Here is a 23781-nt window from a genome sequence, read left to right on the forward strand (position 1 = left end):
TAATTATAATAACTCTATTTTATAATGTTTTTTGTAAGAATTAAACAAATGAGATATAACATATTAATTAGTGAGCTTTATTTTGTTACTTTTGGACAGAGCAATGCTAGCTGTTTCCAGTATTTATGCTAAGCTAAGCTAAGCTAAGCTAAGCATCTCCTGGCTGAGAGCGGTATCAATCTTCTTCTATCACGCTCTGCAAGAAACCAAACGATCAACGTACTCCTTTAATCACGGCGCACTCGTGCATAAAATACAGAATATTTATGTATCTAAACTTTTTCTCTGAACCACACATATGAAAAATAAATAGTTTACGATATAATCTATGACATGTCATTGATATGAATCTATCTGATGCTGACTTTTATTTACAAACATAACGAATAATAAATAATAGGTTTTTAAACAGTTACATTCACAGACTCTCTCCTTAACACTTTATAATATAATATTTCATACACGTTATAGCTTTTATTAGATGAGTGTTCTGAAATATATGTCGAATTTTGACACTTAAATTCCACTTATAATATCATAATAAGATTTTTGTTAACGGTTTGTCTTTATTCTAAAGTTGATGTCTACATATTTCTACTTCATATATTGGCACAACTTGTTTGTAAGTAATCAGGAAGAAGTAGAGTTTTTTAATTAAAGAGTTAAAGAGGTTTCTGAACCCAGTAGAGAAAAACAAGTGATGAATTATTAAATAATTGTGCGGAGATAAAAATGCAGATTTCGTATAGAACAACTAATCAATAATTTACTCCAAAATGAAAACAACCTGATCAACCAGCACATCATCTGGATGAGTGACTGCAGAACACTGAAGGTGAATACAAACAGAACAATCTAACACGACCCCGGTCCAACAGCGAGGACAATGAATGAACCGCCGGGGGTTTGGGAACACGTTGATCTGCATCGAATCGTTTACTTTAGATTGAGATCTCTTAAAGCTCTCTGCAACGAGATCAAACCCCAGAGCCAGCGATGATGCTGTTGTTCTCTTGATGGTCATGGACGGGACATGAACTGCAAATATGCCCCTGCATTTTCAAATATGGTGTCATGTTAAAATGATAAAATTAGTGAAAAACTAGCAGTGAATCTATTTACAGCTCGCACTTCTGCTTCTTAATCCAATTAATGAACGTGAATGTCCACCAACCACCTCCACTGTTAATAAATATCATGACCTGTAAGTCTAATATTAATACCTGTATGCCTCCAACCATACAATGAAACATTAGACCAGGACAAAGACAGACATGATTAGATAAATAAATACATAAATAATATAAATAAATAACAGTTAAAAGAAGAAGAAATAGAATCCTCTTTGACGAATGAACAGGAAGAAAAGCAAAAGGACAGAATGTTGATTTAACAAATCAGAAAAGGGAAAGAAACATGTGAAAACTTTCCTTTTTCTTTCTGAGAATGAGCGACGCTTTGGGTTTCGTTTTGGCAATAAAATGTCAGAACTAAGCAAAAAAACATATCTGCTGTTATCAGCTGACAGGCAGAGATCAGAGAGTCGACCGGTGCACAATTCTTCATGCGGTGAAACGAGTAGATGGTATGTTGGGGGGGGGGGGCAATATGGAGGGCAGAGTCTGTGTGTGTGTGTGTGTGTGTGTGTGTGTGGGCCCCTGAAACTCCTCAAAGCCCCTTCAGGAGTAGATGGTGATGACCTCACGTCCACCTCCACGCACCAGGAGGACCCGATTGAGACCTTCAGTGAGCACCTCAAGGAACTCCATGTCTGAGAGACGAGTGAAGGAGAGCAGTTTTCTTACATGACATGAAAGTGTTAGTCAAAGACGGATTTATCCATTTATCCTTTGCTTTAACTTAAGTATACTTAAGTATCTTTTTTTACTACATTAGATTTATTTTATAGCCATACAGCGTTAATTGCCAGATTAAGTCACACGTTTCATCTGCGATAGAGTGATTTCCCCTCTGAACTTCTCAAATGGTTTTATTTAAATAACTGTTCAAGGTCCAAAAGACGTAAAAACGATCCAATATTTCACAAAAACAGCAAAGATTCTAAAAAATGAAAACAGATATTTGTAGCTGTATTTTTCTTCATTACAATAACGTATCTGTATATAAGTATTTCATACTAGCTCCACCTTGACTTCTAATATCGGGATATTGGGCGAACCGGGACCCCAGATAAACTCTTGTTTCACTGCCCTCACATACAGTATCAGTTACCGGGGCCACTAGTCTTTGACATTTTTATCTGTAAAATCTCACGAAAAGCTCAAACAGCTCTTACGTCTAATAAACGATAAACTGCATAATTCATATTCTTATTGTTGCAGTTTTTCTTTGCTTTTATCACCTGAGCCTTGAATGGTATTCTGTATTGCATATGTAGTATCAGCACTTTTAATGTCTCTCGTTGTCTGATAGTGTTTTTATTGTATTTAGGCTTCTATGCTGCCTTGCTCTAGGGCTGGGCGATAATTCAATACGATCATTTACTTCATATTTGAGCGATACATCATGATGCACAATTACGTCGATGATAACAAGAAGATACTGACTTAAATTTCTCGCCAAATCTGATGCGAAATATTTTGAGGGACTTTAATTTGAAGATGAAGGTTTTAGTTTTTTCATCACACGTTACATTTCCACTCGTTCAATGTGATTTATGGAAATACTTATTTATGTCTCTATAACTTCTCTTGAAGCTGTTTTTGTTCGCTTTGCACAAAAGTTCTTAATTAAATGACAAAATACTTCTCATTTGTCAAGTATTTAACACCATGTGGTTGTTTCATATCGACTGTAATGAACAGAAGACATGCTATATCGTGATATGTATTGTTATTGAGATATGAGATGACCGATATCGGGATAGAAGACGTTGGCCCTCGTGGAACCTGCAGGATCTGAACTGAACTGAGCAAAGTATACATTATATTGTATTCATGATGTAGGATACAGTTTTCGTTGCCCACGCGGTTCTTAGGGGGTCCGGGCATGTTGAGCAGGACGAGTTTTGCCTCCTTGGACTTCTTTATGATGACCTCATTGAGCCGCATCGCCGTGTGCATCCGCCTCACGTCCACCTGGCTCCTGATGCCACAAACAGAGAGCTACTTTAGTTCTTTGGTTCACAAATCAGGCTCTCAGCTGTTCAGTTCACACAGTGCGTCTTCCTCCAAAAAAACAAAATACTTACAAGTTCTCCCACTCCCTGCAGCAGCATGTTAGGGGGGAGATAATTACAGTTAATTACCAACAGGACATGTGCATTTACAAGATCTGTGTTAGTTCACAGTTTACGTTCAAAGATTCGTTTGTTGCGCAGGAACCCAACGCGTACATCCCAAGTCTCTTAATTGCATCCACGTTTCGCCCACTTGCGTCCTTTCCTAGTGTCTTAGGCCCAATCCTAATGTCCCCCCCTAATGCCTTAAACCCTGAACCCTCAGGGACCTACTGACGTCACCTGGTAAGTGGTTGACTGTGAGAGACTGTGAGGGCTTAAAATGGTGTAAATAGGAATGGGACAGCACTTTGCTGCAACATATCACGTTACATATGATGTATTGTGGGTATTTATTTGATACTTTGTACTCCCTGATTAGAACGTCTTCCAGGCTCTTTGCTCACAAGATGAGAGGTAACTAAGTATTTGATGAATAAATAAATAGATATCGTCTGATTTCATGTGTTTCTTTTGTTCCATCGTTAATGTTTCGGAGTAAATGTAATTTGCCAGGCTGAATGTGAACGTCTCCACGCTAATGCTGACTTACGGACAGGGTTCATAAAGGGCTCAAAATGTCTGCCAGAGAGCCCTCAATCATTAACAGTGGGACAGTCTTAAACACTCACAGGCTTTGCGGGAGCGCGCCTCAAAGTCCGTGAGTGTGGAGATTGGGACGGGTGTCAATACACACACATATTTACAGTGACAGGTCACTCACGGCTTCATGTTGAAGAGGTCCTTGCCGGCCTCCGGGTTCGCTGCCAAAGAGGTCTTCCCTTTCTCTGCGCCCGTGTTGTCCGTCCACGTGGCGGCGCCCCCCGCAGGCGCAGCGGGAGACGTGGGGCTCGTGGGGCTCGTGGGGCTGGTTGGTGCGGAGGCGTTCTTACTGTGGATGAGCTGTACCTGTTGTGGGTTGGAGACAGCCACAGACTGAGAGACAGACACCGCGACGTGACAGTGAAAGAGAGAAAAGAGACACTCATCAGTGCGGGTGAAACCCAGCGGGCCACTCGTGACGAGATCAAACAACAACAGCAGATTCAGCCGGAGAACGAGAGGGACAAGAGGGACAAGTTATTTGATCCTAAAACGGAGACCGTGGCCGCATTACCTCGTCTTCTGGTTGTTCTGCCACGCTGGCTGCTTCGTCCACGCTGTGCCGGGAGCGCGAGGCCGACGGGTTTTTACGCCGAATGGACCCACGGGATGAATCTGTAATGCTCTGGATCTATAGTTATAAAAATGAAAGGATTGAATTAGGTTTAATTTCCCTCCAGAATTCATTCTCACTTCCCTCAGATCAGTTAAAAACAAGTCCAGACAACAACACCTTATTATAAACCAATTCCCTGCCGGAGAGCTGATATTTGGAGCGCACAGAGAGATACTGAGAACGTATCAAGGTTCCTCCAGTTCAGTGAGGTACGAACGTTTCTGCTTTACCTCTCTCTCCTTCTCGTTCTTGGTCAGATGCATCTGTTTGAGGATCTGTGACCGTTGCTCCATTACCAGTGTCTTCTCGTACGTGTAGGCCGAGATGTCACCGTCGTGCTTTAAAGAGACGAATACATTTTTTCATTTATCGTACAGTCATCAAGTCCTGAAACAGGAGTCATAACATGAAAGAAAGTTTGGTTCTTCTTGTTTGTGAACTCCGATTATGTGTCAGACGAGTCTCTCACCATCTCCACCACTTCCACCGCAGCCTCGATGCGCAGGTGATAGAGGAAGGTGATGAGGTCTTTCTTCATCTGGATGCTATTGTCATCCATCTGAGCCACGGTGAAAATGCGCATCTTGCACTTCCTCCACACCTGAAAAACGGGAACATTCACAGCCGATGAACACAATGTTCTTTTTTTAAACCTCGACACTGTGCCCTTTGTAACTGGTGTTCGTTATTCAGTTTGCTTTGTTTCCCACCTTATGCTGTCGCAGCAGGAAGGGCAGCAGCATCAACATGCCTCCATCGTGGACAATCCACCACACGTCTATGTGGCCTTCGGTGAAGCGCTCTCCGTTGGACGGGTAGCTGGAGATATTCTTAGGAACCAACATGGCCAGACTGGCTACAGTCGTCTCTCGGACCACCTCTGTGAGGGGACACAATGGATTTGGTATAAAGTCTGACGAAGGGCCTGGGAAAGGGTTACCTCACTTTGTTTAATTCATCTAGACAGGAAAAATACGATTTCTCTGGTGATGGTGTTATTATAATGCGTCATTGAGGCTTTAGAAACAGCCCATCTTCTCAGCTCATTTAGAGGCTTCAGTATTAAATTGAGACTGTTTTCATAATCAGTTAAAAGTTCCTCACAGTAACTTTAAAGAGCAATGTTTTGTGAGCAAACCACTTTCAGTCAAACATGCTCAATAACCAGGATAATCAGACGTCTATTATTTTACCATGTTTAAGACTTACCAATAAAGTTCCTAAACTGCTGGTGGTACTCGGGCTGTTTCCAGTTTCGGGGCCAGCTGACCAACACAGTGTTGTGCTTCAGGCCTCCCAGTCCTCCAACCTGGATCAGGTGGGACGTCCCGTCTCTCAGATTGGAGGAGATGACCACCTGAGAGAAACCCTTCACCTTCTCCGTCTCCATCAACTTACGCAAAGACTGCAAATGCATAGAGAGGAGAAGATGGCTGTAGCGTGTGCCGCACGTCGTGTGACAAGGAACAACTAATCGTCAGTCTACAGTGAAGATATGAAGAGTATCATTTTAGTGCATTGGTGCACCATCTGTCCCACGGACTCTTTTACTCGTTTTCACCCTTTCTGTCGGACATCACAAAATCTGGGTAAAAGTTCAGCCAAATTGACCTTTCGCTAAGTCCCGCCTTCAAACGCACAATGGCCAATCATAGGGTCGCGTCGGCCATCTGTGAATAACTGCGATGAGCGATGAGTGATATTAATCCACTGTGTTTCTATCACAGGTCAAAGTGCATGCGTCAAGAGATTAGAGGACGAACCTGATCTGCCCTCTGGGCCTCCGTGTAGTTGTCCAGGAAGGTTCCTTGCACTGAGGTGCCGACGATGGTCAGGCCCTTCCCTGCTTTCAGCTGATTGGCCAGAGAGAGCAGACGAGGCTGCTCTACGTTCTGCTCCTCGTCCACGCTCACCAGAACCAGGATCTGAGGCCTGATGGGGAAAAAGAAGCAAAGCTCCAAGTAAAAGACCATCTCATCTCAGTACGGTGAAGAAATGGATGTTTTAAAACTCAACCGGTGATACAAGTAGCACTGTTTTTGTGGACCGACCTCCAGTTCTTGGTGTGCGGCGGTCCTTCCTCCAGCCTCATGAGAGCAAAGCGTGCAGCGCTCAGAGAGATGCCACGTATCCCGTCGCCCCACTCCTTCTCCGCTCTGTGACACGTTAAACAAAAACAAGCCCAATTGAACCGAAGCAATAGCCACTGGCGGAATAATTGGATGCAATGCAAAGAATACAAACTGGGTGAGAAACTTAAGTTGGTTGCTGCGATTCAATCTTACTTATTATGATCACTTACCCGCAGAACTCAATGTATTTGTAGATGCAGGTGGCGATGCCCATGGCGATGATGGCGTAATACCAGGAGCAGATGAACATGAGCGACAGGCACAGGCTCATACCCAAGAAAGACAGAGCCCTGCAGGAGACAGGACATCACATGTTTGGGTCTAACACATTTCTGCCAGCTTCACACCGCTGGCTGGAACTCAACAATGACCACAGCTTGTAAATAAGCAGGTTTGTATCTAATCCTCTGCTGTTAAACTCACGCTGGAGTGATCCAGGTGCACACAGCTCAAGTGAATATCGTCATCTCACAGGTGCTGTTACTTTGATTAAAATCCAAAGCAGGCATTGCAGCAAGTGTATGTTACGTTTTCTTACACTGACCCCCACACACACTCACCAGTGGTAGAACTTAAAGCGCGGCCTCCAGTTTGGCGTCCTCAGCAAAGTCTGCAGGGCACAGGCGAGATTGACAAACATGTAGCACATCAAGAAGAACCTAAAGAGAGAGGAGGAGAAAATAAAAATAAAAAAGACAGCCCGCACAACAATGAACATAGTGTGTGTGTGTGTGATGTGCTCACATGGAGAGGATGGGTGCGACTGCATCCAGGGAGGCGATGATGATGCCAATCTCACAGATGCAAGCTGTGAGCAGAAGGGCCCAGGTGGGCTCCCCGTTGGCCTTGCCGTGCCCAAACACCTGCAGCAACATGAGAGGATTCAATTAAATCAAGTTTCATTGCACCTCCTTGGACAGTACGTGCTGTACAAATAAAGTATGGGAATTTAATAATTTATTAATGTGATGATCGTGTTTGTTTCTGCAGCCTAAATCTACAGAAAGCAGTAAGTTGTCTGTGAGAATAACTGTTTTTTATGCTTTTAAATCTACCAATCAGACTTTATTTTGTATTGCACTTTTAATAGAAATAAAATGTAACACAAAGTGCTTCACAGTGTACACCACACACAAAACACACACAAAACAATAAATGACTTTATTATAAAAAAATTAAAAATGAAACATTCGATAACAGCAGCAGAACCCCCCCTAGAAAAACAGGAACTGAGTAAACACTTGCTCAAATAATGGCGAGGAAATACCAGAGGTAGGATTTGAATCAAATAAACTAAAAATGTGTACTAAAAATGAATAGTTTGGAAGATAAATAAATAAAGCTCAATTAAAAGTCAGACTAAAAAGGTAGGTCTTGAGTTTGCCTGCAGCTCGCTGATGCATTTTTTAAATAATAAAGACACATTTTAGTGCGACATGTGTACACACTCTAAGAAACGGGATGATGCCGTCTCGAGAGATGGCCTGCAGGAGCCGTGGAGCTCCGGTCAGACTCTGAAGTCCGGCTCCACAGGTCGAGAAGAAGGAGCCGAACACAATGACCCACGGAGACGGCCAAGCCAGAGTCCCAATCACCAGGTTACCATTGACCCCTTCACCAAACCTGTGGAGAGACGAGACATAATCAGGAGCTGCAATAACAAACACTGACTCGTTGACCATCCATTCAGATAAACTAACGTCTTTTGAATGTTTTCAAACTGATATATAAGTGGATATATGAACAATTTGTCCTTTATTGCAGCTTCTTATTTCTAGATGCTAATGCTAGCTACGTATTTATCAGCTGTAAAAAATGTTTCCGCCGACTCGTTTTAAAAGAAGAACCATGTGAAGAGTTCCTAAATAAACATTATTACGGCATATGGCTTATATTTATATCGGTTTCAACTCATTGTTGAGCGATGACTTTGATGTTTTTACAACTGGTGCTCGTTGTCAGAGCGGGATTACAATATTACCACGACAGCATTTACACAAATCTACATCATGAGACTCACTTGTCCCTGAGGACGACTCCTTCTATACAGGCTCCAAACAGCACCACAGTGGACATGTCTGGGGAACAGCTGTCAAGAAATGCATTATTGGAGATGTTTGATCCCAAATCACATGCCAAAGGTTAAAAAGGTTAAAAGTCAGCCAGCCAGCAGGTTGAGCGCAGTGAAGGATACACACGATAGACGTGGTGGTGATGGCTGCAATGGTGCCGATGGGGATCGACTTCTGAGCGTCACGCAGGTCTCCAGAGCGGTTGGAGCCCGCCATGATACCTGTGAGTGGAGCAAGAGGAAACAATCAGGAGCTTTGTGCTTTTACAACCAGCAGGGAGAGGTAATATCTATGTTTCCTTTCTCTCTCTAGTCGTATCACCAGCATCGCAGTAATATGGTTCTGCAGCACAGACAGATCTGCTTATGAAATATCCTCATCCTCATGGTACAGCTGCAAAATTAATTTAAAACAACTGAAAGCAGAAAATGAACAGCGTTGACGTTTGGCATCTAAGCTCCGACCTTTTACCACTAAAGTCAGCAGAGCAGGAAGTGACGATAATAACTTTCCTTATGATCTTAAACCTCCAATAACTGATGGATTTTGTCCCCCTGGGAAGCTCCCTGCTGCCTCTTGAAACAGTGTGATTACAGTGTAGATCTCCGGTTTGAGCGCTTAGTATAAAGTCTAAGTCCTTAATGCAGCCGCCCCAGTTAAAGTCTTCCCTCGAGTCTTTTTGCTGCATGTCAATTTCAATGTCTGTATCTCTCACTAGCAAGTAAAGTAGAAACGGCCCAAAGAATAATTGTAAAGTGGAACTAAAACAGTTTTGGGTTTGCAAAACCAAACAACGAGTTCAAAGACACTGAACGCTCAGTGGAGTTAATTAAAGAGACCGCGATGGTTCATCTCTACCTCGATCACATCACGTCTAATCCATTGTTTAAGTGGTAATCTTGAAGATGTTAAGTCACTATTTCTATCACCAAAAAAGGTAACACAATGGTGATTGTTGACACTGATGAAAATATTGTAATATATATATACACATGTGTAGTATTACAAACTGGATTATGGACCCCAGACTGCTAAACTCAAAGCACAAAATCTTAAGGATTTCCATTTTACTATAAAAATATAGATTAGAGCAGCTTTAAAGGTAAAGACAGCCCCCTCAATCGGGCGAGGACGTCCTCTCCTGCTGCTCACCTGTGACAGATGGGAAGTATATCCCGACCAGCAGGGTGAAGAAGCTGGTGATGTCAGCCAGGACGTAGCGGTTGGTGCTGGTCGGCGGATTGTCTGTATTCGCTACTGATGCGAGCCCACGCTTCTCCAGGAACATCCCTTTTTCTAGGTAGTTCCCAAACAGGTTCTCTAAAAGACAAGAGGGACGTTCAACTGAGCGTGTGAGGTGGATTGATCCTCATACTGATGATTGGTAGAGGCTGTTATTGATCAGGCATCGCTTACCTGCCAGGATGCCACTACTGACCCCCGGGATGCCCTGTATCTCCGTGACGTCGTTGTTGGCGAAGTATTCGTCACAAGTGGCATTGAGAGTCTCAGAATCACAGAAGGTCCTCCACAGTTTGGTGGTGACGGTTTCGTTGTCTACCTCGACGACCTTTGCGCAGACGTCGTACACTTTGGAGAGGAGCGTTCGGTTTCCCAGGAGGCAGACGCTGTTGAGAAAGTCGGGCACGTCATCGTCACATTCCTCGGATCACCTCACGGGAGACTCTGAGAGGTGAACGAGCAAGTCACTTACGGGAAGACGGGGGGTTCGATGGCGGTCTTGATGACTCCGGCGTAGACGGCCACGATGGAGAGGATGACACAGGCCAGGAAGACCAGCGCCAGCTTGTTCACGTATCTGACCCCGACAAACACCACCAGCACCATGAAGCTCAGCACAATGGTGCCGTACACCCGCATGTTGTTGAGGAGAGCCAACTCTGCCTCCTGCCCCTCCAGGCCCTCGATCTTAAAGATGGCTGCCTGGGGGATGATATAGATCTGAAAGAATGGAAAGACGGAGGGAGAAAGGGAAAGTAAAGGGAGGCGAAAAAACGGCAAGGTGTGGTGGAGAACGAGGAAATTATAATGAAATAAGATATATAGACAAACTATAGACATTATTTAAGACTGTAAAGACAATATTCTACTCACCAGCAGAATTTCAATGCAGCCCAGAATGTACATGGCGCCTGCAAAAGTGGTGCCCAAGTAGAAGCAGATCCCAACAGCTCCACCGAACTCGGGCCCCAGAGAGCGAGAGATCATGTAATATGAACCTCCAGCTGAGAGTCACAAACACACAGAAGAGTCGGTTTGTGTTCTCTCACACTCTCACACACACACACCAATACATCTCCTCTCACGTATCCACTCACCTGGTACCACGCCATTTGTTGCAATGGCACTCATGGAGATGGCTGTGAGCATCGTCTGGAAAAAAAAACAACAGAGGAGGTTTAGAATACGTTTTAGGATTTTAATTAGGACTGATCCATTACTTGATTTAATCGACAGATCTGTAAAACTGCGTTACTCCACAAAAAAAATCACACAAGAAGCTCCACTTTAAAGGTTGTGTTCACCAGAGATGTGCTCTTAAGTGACTCAGTAAGTCATTAAGTATCATAAAAGCATAAATAATGACAAACAGACTAAAGGAATTTCAGTCAACTGAGACCAAAATGACAGAGGAGTCGATTAATGGACTAAGAGGGGGCAGCCCTAATTTTGATAGTCAAAGGAACATTGTGCATTATTTAGGGAGATCTATTGGCAGAATTGGAATAAAACATTAATAAGCATGTTGTCTTTAATCTATAATCACCTGAAAATAAGAACATTTGTGTTTTCGTCACCATAGAATGATCTGTTAATGTCTACATACAGAGCCGGCCGCCATGTTTCTACAGTAGCCCAGACCGGACAAACCAACCTGCTACGGCTTTCCCGACTGAGTTCGTACAAACACGTTAGGGACGCCGCCGTGGTTTTGGTCTCCAGGGACGAAAAACAAAACACGAGAGAACTCTGCTGGTCTTGAGCAGCTGCAGCATTTAATTCTGCACAAACTGAAACTTCCACTGAACATACTCTAACAACAACTGGCTATAGGTCGGGTCATTTGCGTTTTCATGTTTTCCCGTCGGCCACCAGCGGAAGTTTGGAACTGGTTGCAATCTGCAGCCTCGCCGCTAGATGCCGCCAAATCCTACACAGGGCAGATTCCACTAAGGGGAATGATGGTGGTGGTGTTAGTGGGTTTATTGGGTTTATTGGCAGAACGCCTTATGCCAGGATTTATTATGTCACCTTCAGCATCTGTGCAATGCAAATTATAATTATACAGCCTGTTATATATTATAACAGGCTGTAGTTTAATGATTGTGATCATTTTTAAATGAGAGCACATCAAGCGGCATTGAGCCCATACAAGAACAGATAAGTGCAAGTACAGAAATAAGCTCACATAAAGCAGGTGAAATGGTGAAATGTAAGTTTAGGCAATAACCAGATGTATAAACAAATAAGATGCAAATATCAGAAGTGATCCCATATAAAACTGGTAGAATGCTAATAAAACAACAAACTCTTGGATTCAAAACAGACAAAAAATACCAACTCTAAAGAAAGGCTTTAATAGTTGTGCTGAAACAAGCATGACAATAAAGTTCTAATAAAACACTATAAAATAGTAATCTAAAGAGGAAATATGAAGTGATGCGATAATGGCAAAGGAACACGTTGTCGTCTTGTAAAAGTCCGTTTTAAGGAGGCAGTTAAAAGCTGCAGTGGAGTTTGTCGATCTCACACTGAGCGGACGGCTGCTCCAAAGACAAGGCGCCGTAATCAAAAACGGTCGATCAACGTTGGATTTCAGTCTGGAACAACTAAAAGGATTTGTTGGGCTGATGTCAGGGGACCGGCTGAGCTTTCACGGGTCAAGAGTTCCTTGATACAATCTGGTGCCAGATCATGGATTGGCCTGTAGGTGATTGAAACAGTTTTTAAATCACGTACAACATATTACTATTGCAAGCACACGTTCAAGTGCAAAAACACACCGAAACAGACGAATATTATTACTGTCGCATTATGATTTATTGAAATTTCTTTCTTCCTCTTTTTAATTTCTATGTATTTCTTTATTAATTTATCCTCACGCTTGTTTCCACAGACAGCCCTTGTGTTTGTTTCTGTTATTGCTGCCGCCGTGAATGCCTCCACACAACGATTATTCACCACACATCTTCCTCTGCATGCACATGTACAGTTAATCTCTTTTTCTCAAATATTATATATGTTGTTACCTCCCTGTCTGTATGTCATCCCTGTGTCTTAATATAAAAAATAAAATAAATACAAATAAAAAAAAATCACTTTCTGACTGTATTTCACTCTAGTTTCTTTGCTCCTGCAAATAAAACAAAACAAAAATTATTATAATAATAAAACAAACCTTCCCATCTGTATGTCATTCCTTTATCTTTGTTCTTGTAAAAAATATATACAAAATAACAATAATTCGAAAAACTTTCCTATCGGTACGTCATCCTTTTTCTTTGTTTTCGCAAATAAAGAAAATAAAAAAACCTTGGCATCTGTATCTCATTCCTGTATCTTTGTTGTTGCAACAATAACAATAATAATAATAATAATAAAAACCCTTGCCATATGTATGTCACAAATAAAATAAAAAACATAAAACATGTGTATGTGTGCTGAGGAACCACTTTAAGATGTATTTGGTGGATGGATGTTTACAGCTCTATTGGCCAATAAATGAACAAGCATATTTTAATGTAACATTTGTTTTGTGGCCAAAGAGCGGTCGCGTTTCACAACAAATATGCAGATTTACAGTTTCACTGACCGTGGAGCAACACATGAAGACGATTACGAAGGAGCCGAAGACGCCTCCGACCCCGACCATCCAAGTCATCCGCAGGAAGAGGATCACCCCAAAAATGTTCTGGATGCACGGCAAGTACACGCCCATCAGAGTGCCCAGCTGTGGAGCCTGAGAAGCACAAACATGGAAAGCGATTAGTCAAAGTTTTTGTGTCTTAGTTTTCAGTCTATCTCGTCTTACATGGATTAAAAAACGGGGGTTAAAATTGGGCAGTAGTGCACTTTATTGTTCAGTCGCTGTCTGCTGAAATGTATTCTGCCTTTGAAATGAATGAAATGAGGTCCAACTATTTCATTAGAAAGAAAAGGGTTTATTCTTTTCAAACACAAAGAGAAGACAACAAGGTCTTTGTTCGATTGAAATGGGTCTATTTCCTCTGAGTAAGAAGATAAATGTTTATCGGCGAATCTGTTGGCTGGCAGCGACAAATTCAAACAAAGTATAGTAAATAGCTACATACATGTATCCATCGATCGCTTTTTTTGTTGCTGAGAGTTACAGTCCTCAAAGATCTGCATGTATATTTTCCACCTTCTTGTGTCACTTCTGGTTGCAAAAAAAACGAAAATGGAGACGACCAAAACCAAGATGGCGACGTCCATAATGTCAAACTCAAGGCTTCAAAACTGTAGGTGACGGGTGACGTCACAGTGACTAAGTGTATGGTGTGCACCCATAAGGACGTGTTTATTAAAGTCTCTACCTATTTAAAAAAATCACAACTTCTACTTTGAAGATATTTAATGGTATTAAAACAACAAAAACAGACCTTTGGACTGTTAGTTTCATGATATTATTGGAATGAAGGGATCACACGCAGGACTCTACCTTGACAGGTTTTTTAGACGGACGTGCCCCCTCCTCGTTATTCTCGGCCTCTTCGTGCTCTTTGCTGCCCGTCGGCAGGTTGGAGTAGTTGGCCAGACTGCTGAGCAAAGAGGAGACCATTGGACTGGTGTCCATCTCCTCCTGCAGGGAACAGAAACACACGGTTATATTAGATATCTCTGAGTGACGTGAACGCTCTAGGTTTCATGTTGTTGAAAACGATCCCCCACCTCAAACAGAGCCATGTTCTTCCCGTCATACTGCTGGCTCTTATCCGCGTCTCTGGCCGCGCTGCTGTTGATGAAAGGACTGCTCTCTTTGGGGTTCCCGTCACCTGGAAACACAGAAGCACCAGCTAGCAGATGTGGAGCAGAGTCTTCTTCACGCACCGCCGCTCACGGAAACATTATGTAGTTATGATGACGACAACATGAATAGTAGATTGTTAATGAATCAAATTAGAGCGTTGAAATGTTCCATCATAAGGAGCTGTAACATCGTTGTAGGAACAAAGACGGAGCACTGGAGGATTTGATTTGGTTTCTTAGGAGAATACAAACACTTCTTTCAGACGCATCATCAAAGCTTGCTGGCACGTTTCCTCATGCCACAGCAGCAGAACACTCAGGAGCCACATCGCTACACAGGCAACTAAAATAGGTCTTTCATTAAGGTGTTTTAATTCATTTGTGAGTTCCAGTTGCTATGCAGACTTCCTCTGATGATGTCATACTGAAGCAAGAACATAGTCTATTTTAAATCCTACTCAGTATGAAATCAGAGCCGACTGCATCATCCACAGCGTTCAGGATCAGCAACACAACAACACGTACCCTTATCTTCAGCTTAACGAGGTTAACAATCATCCAACACTGTTTTTAGTGACGTCATAATTCTATACTTTTACCTGCTTTGCGGTTGACAGCGCACAATTCTTAACTTGAAAATAAATGTTTGATTAAAACCAAAAGACGGCTCTTGTCTTGGACATATAAGCCGGCAGTGGGAGGAGGAGCTGGGGATGGTGACTCAGCGTGGCAGTGGGCAATAAATCTGCTCCAATCATCAACATGCTTTGTGACAAGAGAGTGTGGATGAAGCTTCAAGTTGTTCAATTTCAATCACTGCACTAAATCTCAATTTAATGAGCATTTATGACATCTACTGTCTAGGTTTTTGAGCCATGATGATTTAATAAACAGTTTCTGACTGTAAAACCACAGGCAGCCATATCGGTTTCAATGTGTCCGTCCTTTTATAGGATCAAGTCTGCGCTGTGAGCACTTTAATCAAAGCCTTGAATTTACGTTCATATTTTGAGGCATCATATTTTCCCCAGCACTTCTCAGAATGGGACGTTTCTTTTCCTCCAGTACTTACTGTACAACAATGAACAAAATCAAAGTAAGGAGTACAACTGCCTTTAAACGGCTTCACAAGATGTGAAAGAGCCAGATGTACGGGACGTCCTGCTGCTCGTGTGGTGAAAGCCACACAATCAAGTCGTCTCTTTCAATTCCCCAAGCGGCAGCAGCATTATACACTAATCTTTAAAGCAAAGAGGAGAGTCAAATGCCAGCCAAACGGCTCTCACGCGGCACATAATCCTTTGAACGACGGACCGCTCCCCTAAAGACGCCGCTGCCCGTCAAATTGGATTAGACAGCATGTCAATTTTGATGTCGTTTGCAGGAAGGATTAGAGTCTTTTTCAGCTTCCTGTCATTACCTGAACACAACACATTCAAAACTCCTGAACGCCTCATGCACCTCTTTATTCGCGACGTGAAAAGACCTTTCAAATGACTTTAACGACCAACGTGAACTCCTTATTTCAATTAGTTTGCTTTTTGTTTTAATTGTAGGTTAAGAGGCAAATGATCTCAGACTGTGCGTCAGACAATAACGACGAGTTGACGTCAGTCAAACTGCGGTTTGTGACGTTAAGGCTCACGTTAGCTCTTTTATTTCTACTCTTAGCCACCTGAGTATTCTGTAATCCAACATGGGTTTTTTAAATCTCCATTTAAAGCTCATTTCAGCTCTTAGCTTAGAGTGAAATCAGCTTTCAAAACCATGTTTTACTAGATGCCTTTGTGAGTGTGTGTGCACACATGTGTGTGTGTGTGTGTGTGTGTGTGTGTGTGAGAGGACTTCTCCCTGTGCATATGTACACTACCGTTCAAAAGTTTGGGGTCACCCAGACAATTTCGTGTCAATTTTCAGTTTCTTCGCAATGTCTCTCATGGAATAGCTTCACTTCTAAGAACAAGAACAGACGGCGAGTTTCACATGAAAGTTCTCTTTTTCTGGCCATGTTGAGAGTATAATCGAACCCACAAATGTGATGCTCCAGATACTCAACTAGCTCAAAGGAAGGCCGGTTTTATAGCTTCTCTCACCAGCATAACTGTTTTCAGCTGTGCTAACATATTGCACGAGGGTTTTCTAATCATCAATTAGTCTTCTAAGGCGATTAGAACACTGGAGTGATAGTTGCTGGAAATGGGCCTCTATACTCCGATGTAGATATTTCATTAAAAACCAGACGTTTCCACCTAGAATAGTCATTAACCACATTAACAATGTATAGAGTGTATTTCTGATTAATTTAATGTTATCTTCATTGAAAGAAACAGTGCTTTTCTTTGAGAAATAAGGACATTTCTAAGTGACCCCAAACTTTTGAACGGTAGTGTGTGTGTGTGTTTGTGACATATATTGTGTAGTATAAGTTGGTCATGTTGTTGTTGAGGGGAGCATGTGATTGGCTGAAAGGTCAGGGAGCCGTAACTGTAACTGTAATAAAAGAGTGATGTTATAAAGTGTCATTAAGAATAATTATATAAATGTTTTTAAATAATGAGGTTGAGTTTTAATAATTTCTTTTTAAATGTATCTGTTCATTTATATACTTTGCATTTTTAATTTTTTAAAAAGTGACTCCTTTCTTTCAGGTGTTACCTATGGGGCAGGTAACACTGCGGCACATTCACAAAATAATAACAGCTGTAGGTGAGCTGTTAAATCTGTGTATTTCACTGTATGTATACAGAAACTCATGGTTTCTGTATACATACAGCTGAACATCAGCATGTTAGCATTGCCACTGTGAGCATGCCGACGTTAGCGTCAGAGGTCAGAGGGTAAAGATCTGCTCTCCCTGTGAGCGCTCAGCTGTGTGAAACCTCACACATTATGAACCTGACTTTACGCCTTCTGATGTGAAAATGAAATCAGAGCCCCTTTTCCCCTCGCAAGTCTTCTTATTCCTCAGATCACGAAGGCATCGATTCAGCAGAAATTGGACCACATGCACTGGGAAGACCTCCAACTTTCTAAAGCATTTCCCAGCCACATAAATTGTTTGGATTTCTTTCCAAAGGAATGAAACCGTAATCCCCAAAACTACTGGTTTTAAAACGACTACAAGTAACGATATGCAGATGACACACTACTATTTATTTTTCCTGAACAATTGACAGTTTCATTTATTAAAGCAGAAAAGGACAACAAAATGTTGATTAATAACTGATTTATTAGTAGAATTATAATTGATTAATGTTCAGTAAATCAATGCTGCCTTCACGTTGTGCTGCCCCATAACAAGCACTGAGTCATTCTGTCATATTACTCAAATATTTTCAAACTTTGACTCCTGATAACTTGCTCTAACCTGAACGGTTTAAAGCTCTTTTCAGGCAATAAAAGAAAATCAAAAGGGAAAACAGACCACAGTGATCCCTCAAATATCTCTATAAATACCTCAGCAATTTTAAGACTGAACACCTGGTTTACATGGATCAGATGAACTCTTTACAGCATGAAAGAGTTCCTGACCCTGTCCCAAATATATTAGATTTGTATTGTATTTGTAATAATAAATTCTGTTCTGTTACTGTTTTATGATTCTCAGGATGCACAGGATACAACAGATCATATAGAGGTCATCTGGAAAAAAAATATGTTTTCAAAGATGAGTCAGCTAGTCTGGTAGCGCTACCTGGGGGGCTGTAATGCAGGAAGAAGAAAACATTTTTAGTCCGGGATACAACCAGAAGTGCTTTGTCCGAGGATTCCTGCCTCTGTTTGAGCTCATAAGTGGCTAAAAGATGTCTGTCTGTCTGTCCGTTTATCTATCTGGGGCATTTTGGACGCCCAGACAACCGTTTCCCTTTGATTAGATAACTCAGGAGAATCATTGGCCGGGAGATAAAAGAGTGTCAAAGCTGACCTACATAGATACATTCCTGCAGCTGAAGAGAACTAGGTTCATATGGGTGTGAACGGCACTTGAGACGGATCTGTGTTCAGTTATAAAAGCTTCTGAGAACACCCAGAACACATTCACGTGGCATGGCCATGCAAAGCTTCACCTCCCAGACATCAAAGGCAACGAAAACTTCAACTTAATGCAAAATCTAGAAGCAGAAATGAAGCCGAGCAGCTGAAGAAGCTTAAAGCACCAGGGAGCAGACGCAGGGAGTGTATTTGAGGTGACAGAAAACACAAAACACACAAAACTTTCTGAGTGGACTCTGTCTTTAATGTGCAGGTTAGATCAGGACGAGCCACCACATCTGACCCGTACTCATCATGTCCACAGCAAATTACTGCCCCAGGATGAGCTCTTTAGTGCTCCTTTTGTCTGTATGCAATGCGCTAAAACTAGTTTCTAATGCACCTCTAAAACGCAAAATTGCTTTAATCTTCAGCCCGTTTCTTAGTGTGTGCAAGGAGGGATGAGTTTATTGGCTTATGTGTAATAATGTCTTAATGAAATGATGCAGTTTGGAAGTAGTTAAGTAAAGACTTTAACGGCTCAATCGCTCATGTGTTACTTTGTAAATCTGAGATTAATATTCTTCTCTTTTAATTTAATCAAAGAGAAATTCATCCTGTGGGTGTTTTGAACCCCGTGTATCAAATTTCATGGCAATCCATCCGATAGTTGTTGACACATTTTGCTTAAAGCCAAATACATCTGGGGTCATATGCAAATTTAGGGGCAAAAATAACTATTAGATACCTCAGGACGTAAAGCTGTCTGAGGTTCGATCACTGGCTCCTGCAGTCTACATGTCACTGTGATTTAAATGATTTGTTTTGCCACTAATGTTTTATCCTCAGGACAGACAGACAAATGTGACTTATTGACGAGAAGTGATCGCCTCAGAAAGATGACATCACTGCGGAATTACAAGATCTGAAAATGTCTGTAATGGTGCCGCAGAGTCGTGACTGTGACTCGACCGCAGCGTGCAGATGAAAAGCGGGACGGTGTAGATTTGTACCCTTGATGTGACACGGCTATTACAAAATGGACAGTTTATACCGGCTTTTAAAAGCTTAATAGGACGCAGGCTCAAGGGGATTATCCAGCAGCTGCTGGAGGCCACAGAGGCAGGCAGAAATTAACTTCTGCATGTGAGAGAACGGCACCAATCAGCTGCACAGCAAACGTCACAATTACATACAACACGTACCTCATCCATTTTCACCTCGCCTGCTGTAACTGGGGAATTAAAAGCTAATTGCATGAAGTCATTTGTTTAATTCAAAGCTACCTGCTGACACTTTCACTGTCTGTCGGCCTGCCGGTGTTTCTGTCTCTCAGGCAGATTGTATAGTCAGCAGGGGCGAGACTGAAATGTGACGCTGTGGGCCAAAAGTAGATCGACTTTAAATGTAAAACTTGCCATTAAAACAGAATTGAGGACAGAACATTGAGTTAAAAGGTGCAGTGTGTAGGATTTGGCTTTCTCTAGCGGTGAGATGGTACGAGCGAGTTTTTTGCTACTGTAGAGAAATGGTGGTGCCACAAAAGATGCTCTATAACAAAGATGACTCATTACAGGCTCCTAAGTGGTTGCATCTGACTATGGAGCCAAATGAATGTTAATAATCTCTCTTCCCTTTCATTTCTCCCAATGGAGGTAACTGTCTCAGGAGTCCCACTGGTCTCTTAAAGGGGAGTAGTGGTGGGGGAACCCGCGTGACACAGAAACCGGAAACTGACTCTCAGTGTGCCGTCAACAAACACAAAAACAATTTGACGATTCTCATTTTTAGGTGATTTGGTTCACACTTTCACATTCCTCTTTGTGATCCCTGAACTTTTCATCAGTTCAACAGCTCTAGAGTCAGTGTGAACCATCAAAAAGTACAAATGTTATCCTTTTACTTTGTTATTGTAATCCATACAAATTCACATCAATTCAAATCAAAAGGAATTAAAAGATCAAGATTAAAACAAATCTTGTCATCATCAGTTTTAATGATGTATTATACAGTAAGCTGCTCGGGTCATAATTAATCTCTAATATCTAGTTATGTTGTTGTGAAAACATCTCCTTCAAACAAATGTATTTATTGAAGTTTCTCACCAAAACTACATTTTACGAGATTACATTTAAACACGTCATGAACAGAGCCTGAACGCATCGTGATGTAACCGAACGGAACCTTTGTTCGTTGGCCATGATGCATAATGAATGCATGCTCCCAGACACACACAGCATCACGTTTGAGTAACATCTCCCTCAGTCTTTATGTCAAAGCCAAAGAGAACTGCCTCATGTGGTACACTTATCTAAAGTATGCATGATGAGGGCGAAGGTGACCATTTTACATCAATACATCTCCAGTCCCCCAGACACTAGGAATTTAAACTTTTAAAACATCCATCAACTTCAAACTAGCCTCCAACATTTCCAGATGTGAAGCTCTTTCTGATAAACGAAACAACGCTGTTGCCTCTGAAATCCATTTTTCCTCTTCAGTCTCTCCAACACGTACGAGCTTGTTCGTCAAAGAAATAACACTCCTGGTGACAACTGGTTCCTTGTTTAACTCGACTGCTATTGAGAACAACGTGTTCCTGTGTTTGCTCCTGTGTACACACACACACACACACACACACACACACACACACACACACACACACACACACACACACACACACACACACACACACACACACACACACACACACACACATGTACACACAGCCAAGGAGCAAACATATATAGATGGTTTAAAATGCAGTGCCCGTTCAAAACCTGCCTGTTCAGAACAAGAAGAATATTTGGTCTGTGGCTCGAGAACTACTCATAATAAAAACAACTTCAACGCGAAGCTTCCTTTAGACCTCTGCAGTACACCAGCCATTATGTACAGGCAGCAACCTCCGGTTCTGATGAGTGATGCCAATGTGAAAGTGTCTTAAAGCTGCATTTTCTCTAGTGTCCACCAGGGGGCGACTCCTCTGGTTGTATAGAAGTCTATGAGAAAATGACTCTACTTCTCTCTTGATTTATTACCTCAGTAAACATTGTAAACATGAGTTTATGGTCTCAATCTCTAGTTTCAAGTCTTCTTCAATACAGCACGATGTTCATTTAGTAAATTATGATCCATTTAGAGTCAACAGACCATAAAGCAGGGGATGCTTTAGGGCGGGGCTAACTTGTGATTGACAGGTCGCTACCAGAGCCGTATATAACGTCCCTCCTCCGGTGTCCTAATATGGTCACTTCTGGTCATTGGTTGCAAAAAAAAACAACAAGATGACGACGGCCAAAACGGCAAACTCAAGGCTTCATAACAGCAGTCCACAAAGCACTGGGTGACGTCACGATGACTACGTTCACGTCTTATATACAGTCTGTACCTAATTGCGTCCCACAAGTCAGGGCTCCTCATGGTCACAAACAGCAGTGAAAAAAACCACCAGGGCCAGACTTCACAGTTAGGCATAGTAGGGAGCTGCCTGGGGACGAAGTTGGATTCAGAAAGTAGAGCAGGATGTCCTTTAATCACAAGATTGGCAGTTCGATACCAGACTCCATGCACATGTCAAAAAGTGCTTGAGCAAAACACTGAACCCCAAGCTGGTCCCGAAGGGCACGCGAAAATGCACATGTGAATTAGAAGCACATTTTAAACCGCTTTGTCCCGTAAAGTAGAAAGACGCTATATAAACGCAGCATGTGTTTGTTTGTCCTAATTCAGGTCTTGAAGCCCCTCAGTCACCGGGTCAGGAAGATTAACTCTCCTCCCTTTGAGCTTCAGCCGGCGATAAAGCTCAGCACGGTGCAGATTCAGGGCAGCAAGTAACAACAATGACAATAGATTTCTATGGGACTGAACTGCTAGTACATGCTGTACTGTGTACTGAACCGATTATGTGCTCACAAGCAGGATTAGAGATACATACACCTATAGAAAGTATCGACTCGATTCCAGTTAGATGACACAAGAGTGTTCGATTGATTTTATATAAACCACGAGCCAAGAATGGGACTTTAGGAGCTTATTTGTGTGTTTTGGGATGAAAACAAACCCCGGACCAGGCAGCTGCTGAGCGTTCTCCACAACTTCCCCAACAAGGGAACATCTGATGATTCATCCACAGCTAGATGCATTAAAGGATGTATGAAGGTTCATTTGACCACGTCATGTATAAGAAAGGGATTTTGAGCGGGCATTGATACAAAACTCAGACGCAGGTAAAGAAGAAAAGCTACTTTGGGAAAGAAAGAGAGAAATGATAATGATAAAGTAAACAGCTGCAGGCGACAACGCAGCAACAAGTTTTAAAGTTTCACAGAGAAAAACCAGGACATTTTCAAAAATACAAATATTTCCCTCATGTGTCCGAGTTAATTATAAAAGTGCTGTACTGCAGGTTATACACGTTTGATAAATATTTACCTCACATTTGTATTCTACACATTTCTCAGATCCATCTGCCAACATTTGACATCTGTGTCTTGAGGGTACGTAAGGATAACAATGGCAATTGTCAACAAATGAAAAGACCAAATTCAACAATTCATTAGTCCGTCTTAACTTTCAAACTTCCCCATCTTGTTTGTGTTGCTCTCAGACTCAAGTCAACTGAAACAGGTCTCGACTACTTTAATCAAAAATAAATAAATATATGGCTTCATCATCTCCGCGATTTCAAGCTAATGTTACGCAAACAGGAGGAATTTGTGTATTTTGTTGAGGAATATTTCCAGCTGCAGTATTTGGTGCTCATGCAGAAAGAATATTTCCAGCAGCTGTTTCGTTCCAGGCACAGAGAAATAAGTGACTGGACCACCAAGAGTGAGCTGTGGGAGGGAAAGTGATGAGGAAGATTAGACCGCACTGTTTTTAATAATCTTCTCCAATCTGAGACGAGTGGATGGTAGATATGTTGGATTAGAGGAGAGCTCTATCACTATTCCCACTTCTCCTTCCCCAGTTCCCAGTGGCTCTGCTCCTGGATTTCAAACGGTCTCAGTAAAGCCATGAAAGCCTCCAAAGACCCATGTCACTGAAAAGTGCTGTAGAAAGTGATGATAGTTCCGTATGTTAATGCGAGACTTTTATGACCAAAAGAATCTTAAAGCTGCTCTTATCAATATTTTG

The 23781-nt window shown here is 42.0% G+C and overlaps 1 protein-coding gene across 1 annotated transcript in view; it reads right to left on the minus strand.

Moving 5' to 3' along the window:
* Positions 1-1679: 1679 nt before the first annotated feature.
* Positions 1680-23781, minus strand: part of LOC306712357 (solute carrier family 12 member 5-like) — a gene marked incomplete at both ends in the record, with an annotated part of 30420 nt that continues 8318 nt past the window's right edge. The window contains 25 exons of the mRNA XM_079181599.1: positions 1680-1771; positions 2972-3105; positions 3212-3226; positions 3963-4174; positions 4356-4472; positions 4688-4795; positions 4927-5058; positions 5168-5337; positions 5667-5862; positions 6221-6389; positions 6509-6613; positions 6760-6879; positions 7150-7248; positions 7334-7452; positions 8038-8212; positions 8610-8667; positions 8784-8882; positions 9814-9981; positions 10078-10289; positions 10376-10623; positions 10777-10907; positions 11001-11055; positions 13496-13642; positions 14363-14503; positions 14593-14696. Of these exons, the coding sequence (XP_079037725.1) occupies positions 1680-1771; positions 2972-3105; positions 3212-3226; positions 3963-4174; positions 4356-4472; positions 4688-4795; positions 4927-5058; positions 5168-5337; positions 5667-5862; positions 6221-6389; positions 6509-6613; positions 6760-6879; positions 7150-7248; positions 7334-7452; positions 8038-8212; positions 8610-8667; positions 8784-8882; positions 9814-9981; positions 10078-10289; positions 10376-10623; positions 10777-10907; positions 11001-11055; positions 13496-13642; positions 14363-14503; positions 14593-14696 (3326 nt within the window). The remainder of the gene's footprint in view (positions 1772-2971; positions 3106-3211; positions 3227-3962; positions 4175-4355; positions 4473-4687; positions 4796-4926; positions 5059-5167; positions 5338-5666; positions 5863-6220; positions 6390-6508; positions 6614-6759; positions 6880-7149; positions 7249-7333; positions 7453-8037; positions 8213-8609; positions 8668-8783; positions 8883-9813; positions 9982-10077; positions 10290-10375; positions 10624-10776; positions 10908-11000; positions 11056-13495; positions 13643-14362; positions 14504-14592; positions 14697-23781) is intronic.

This window comes from Pholis gunnellus (genome assembly GCF_910591455.1).
Source record: "Pholis gunnellus genome assembly, chromosome: 2".
Taxonomy (NCBI): domain Eukaryota; kingdom Metazoa; phylum Chordata; class Actinopteri; order Perciformes; family Pholidae; genus Pholis; species Pholis gunnellus.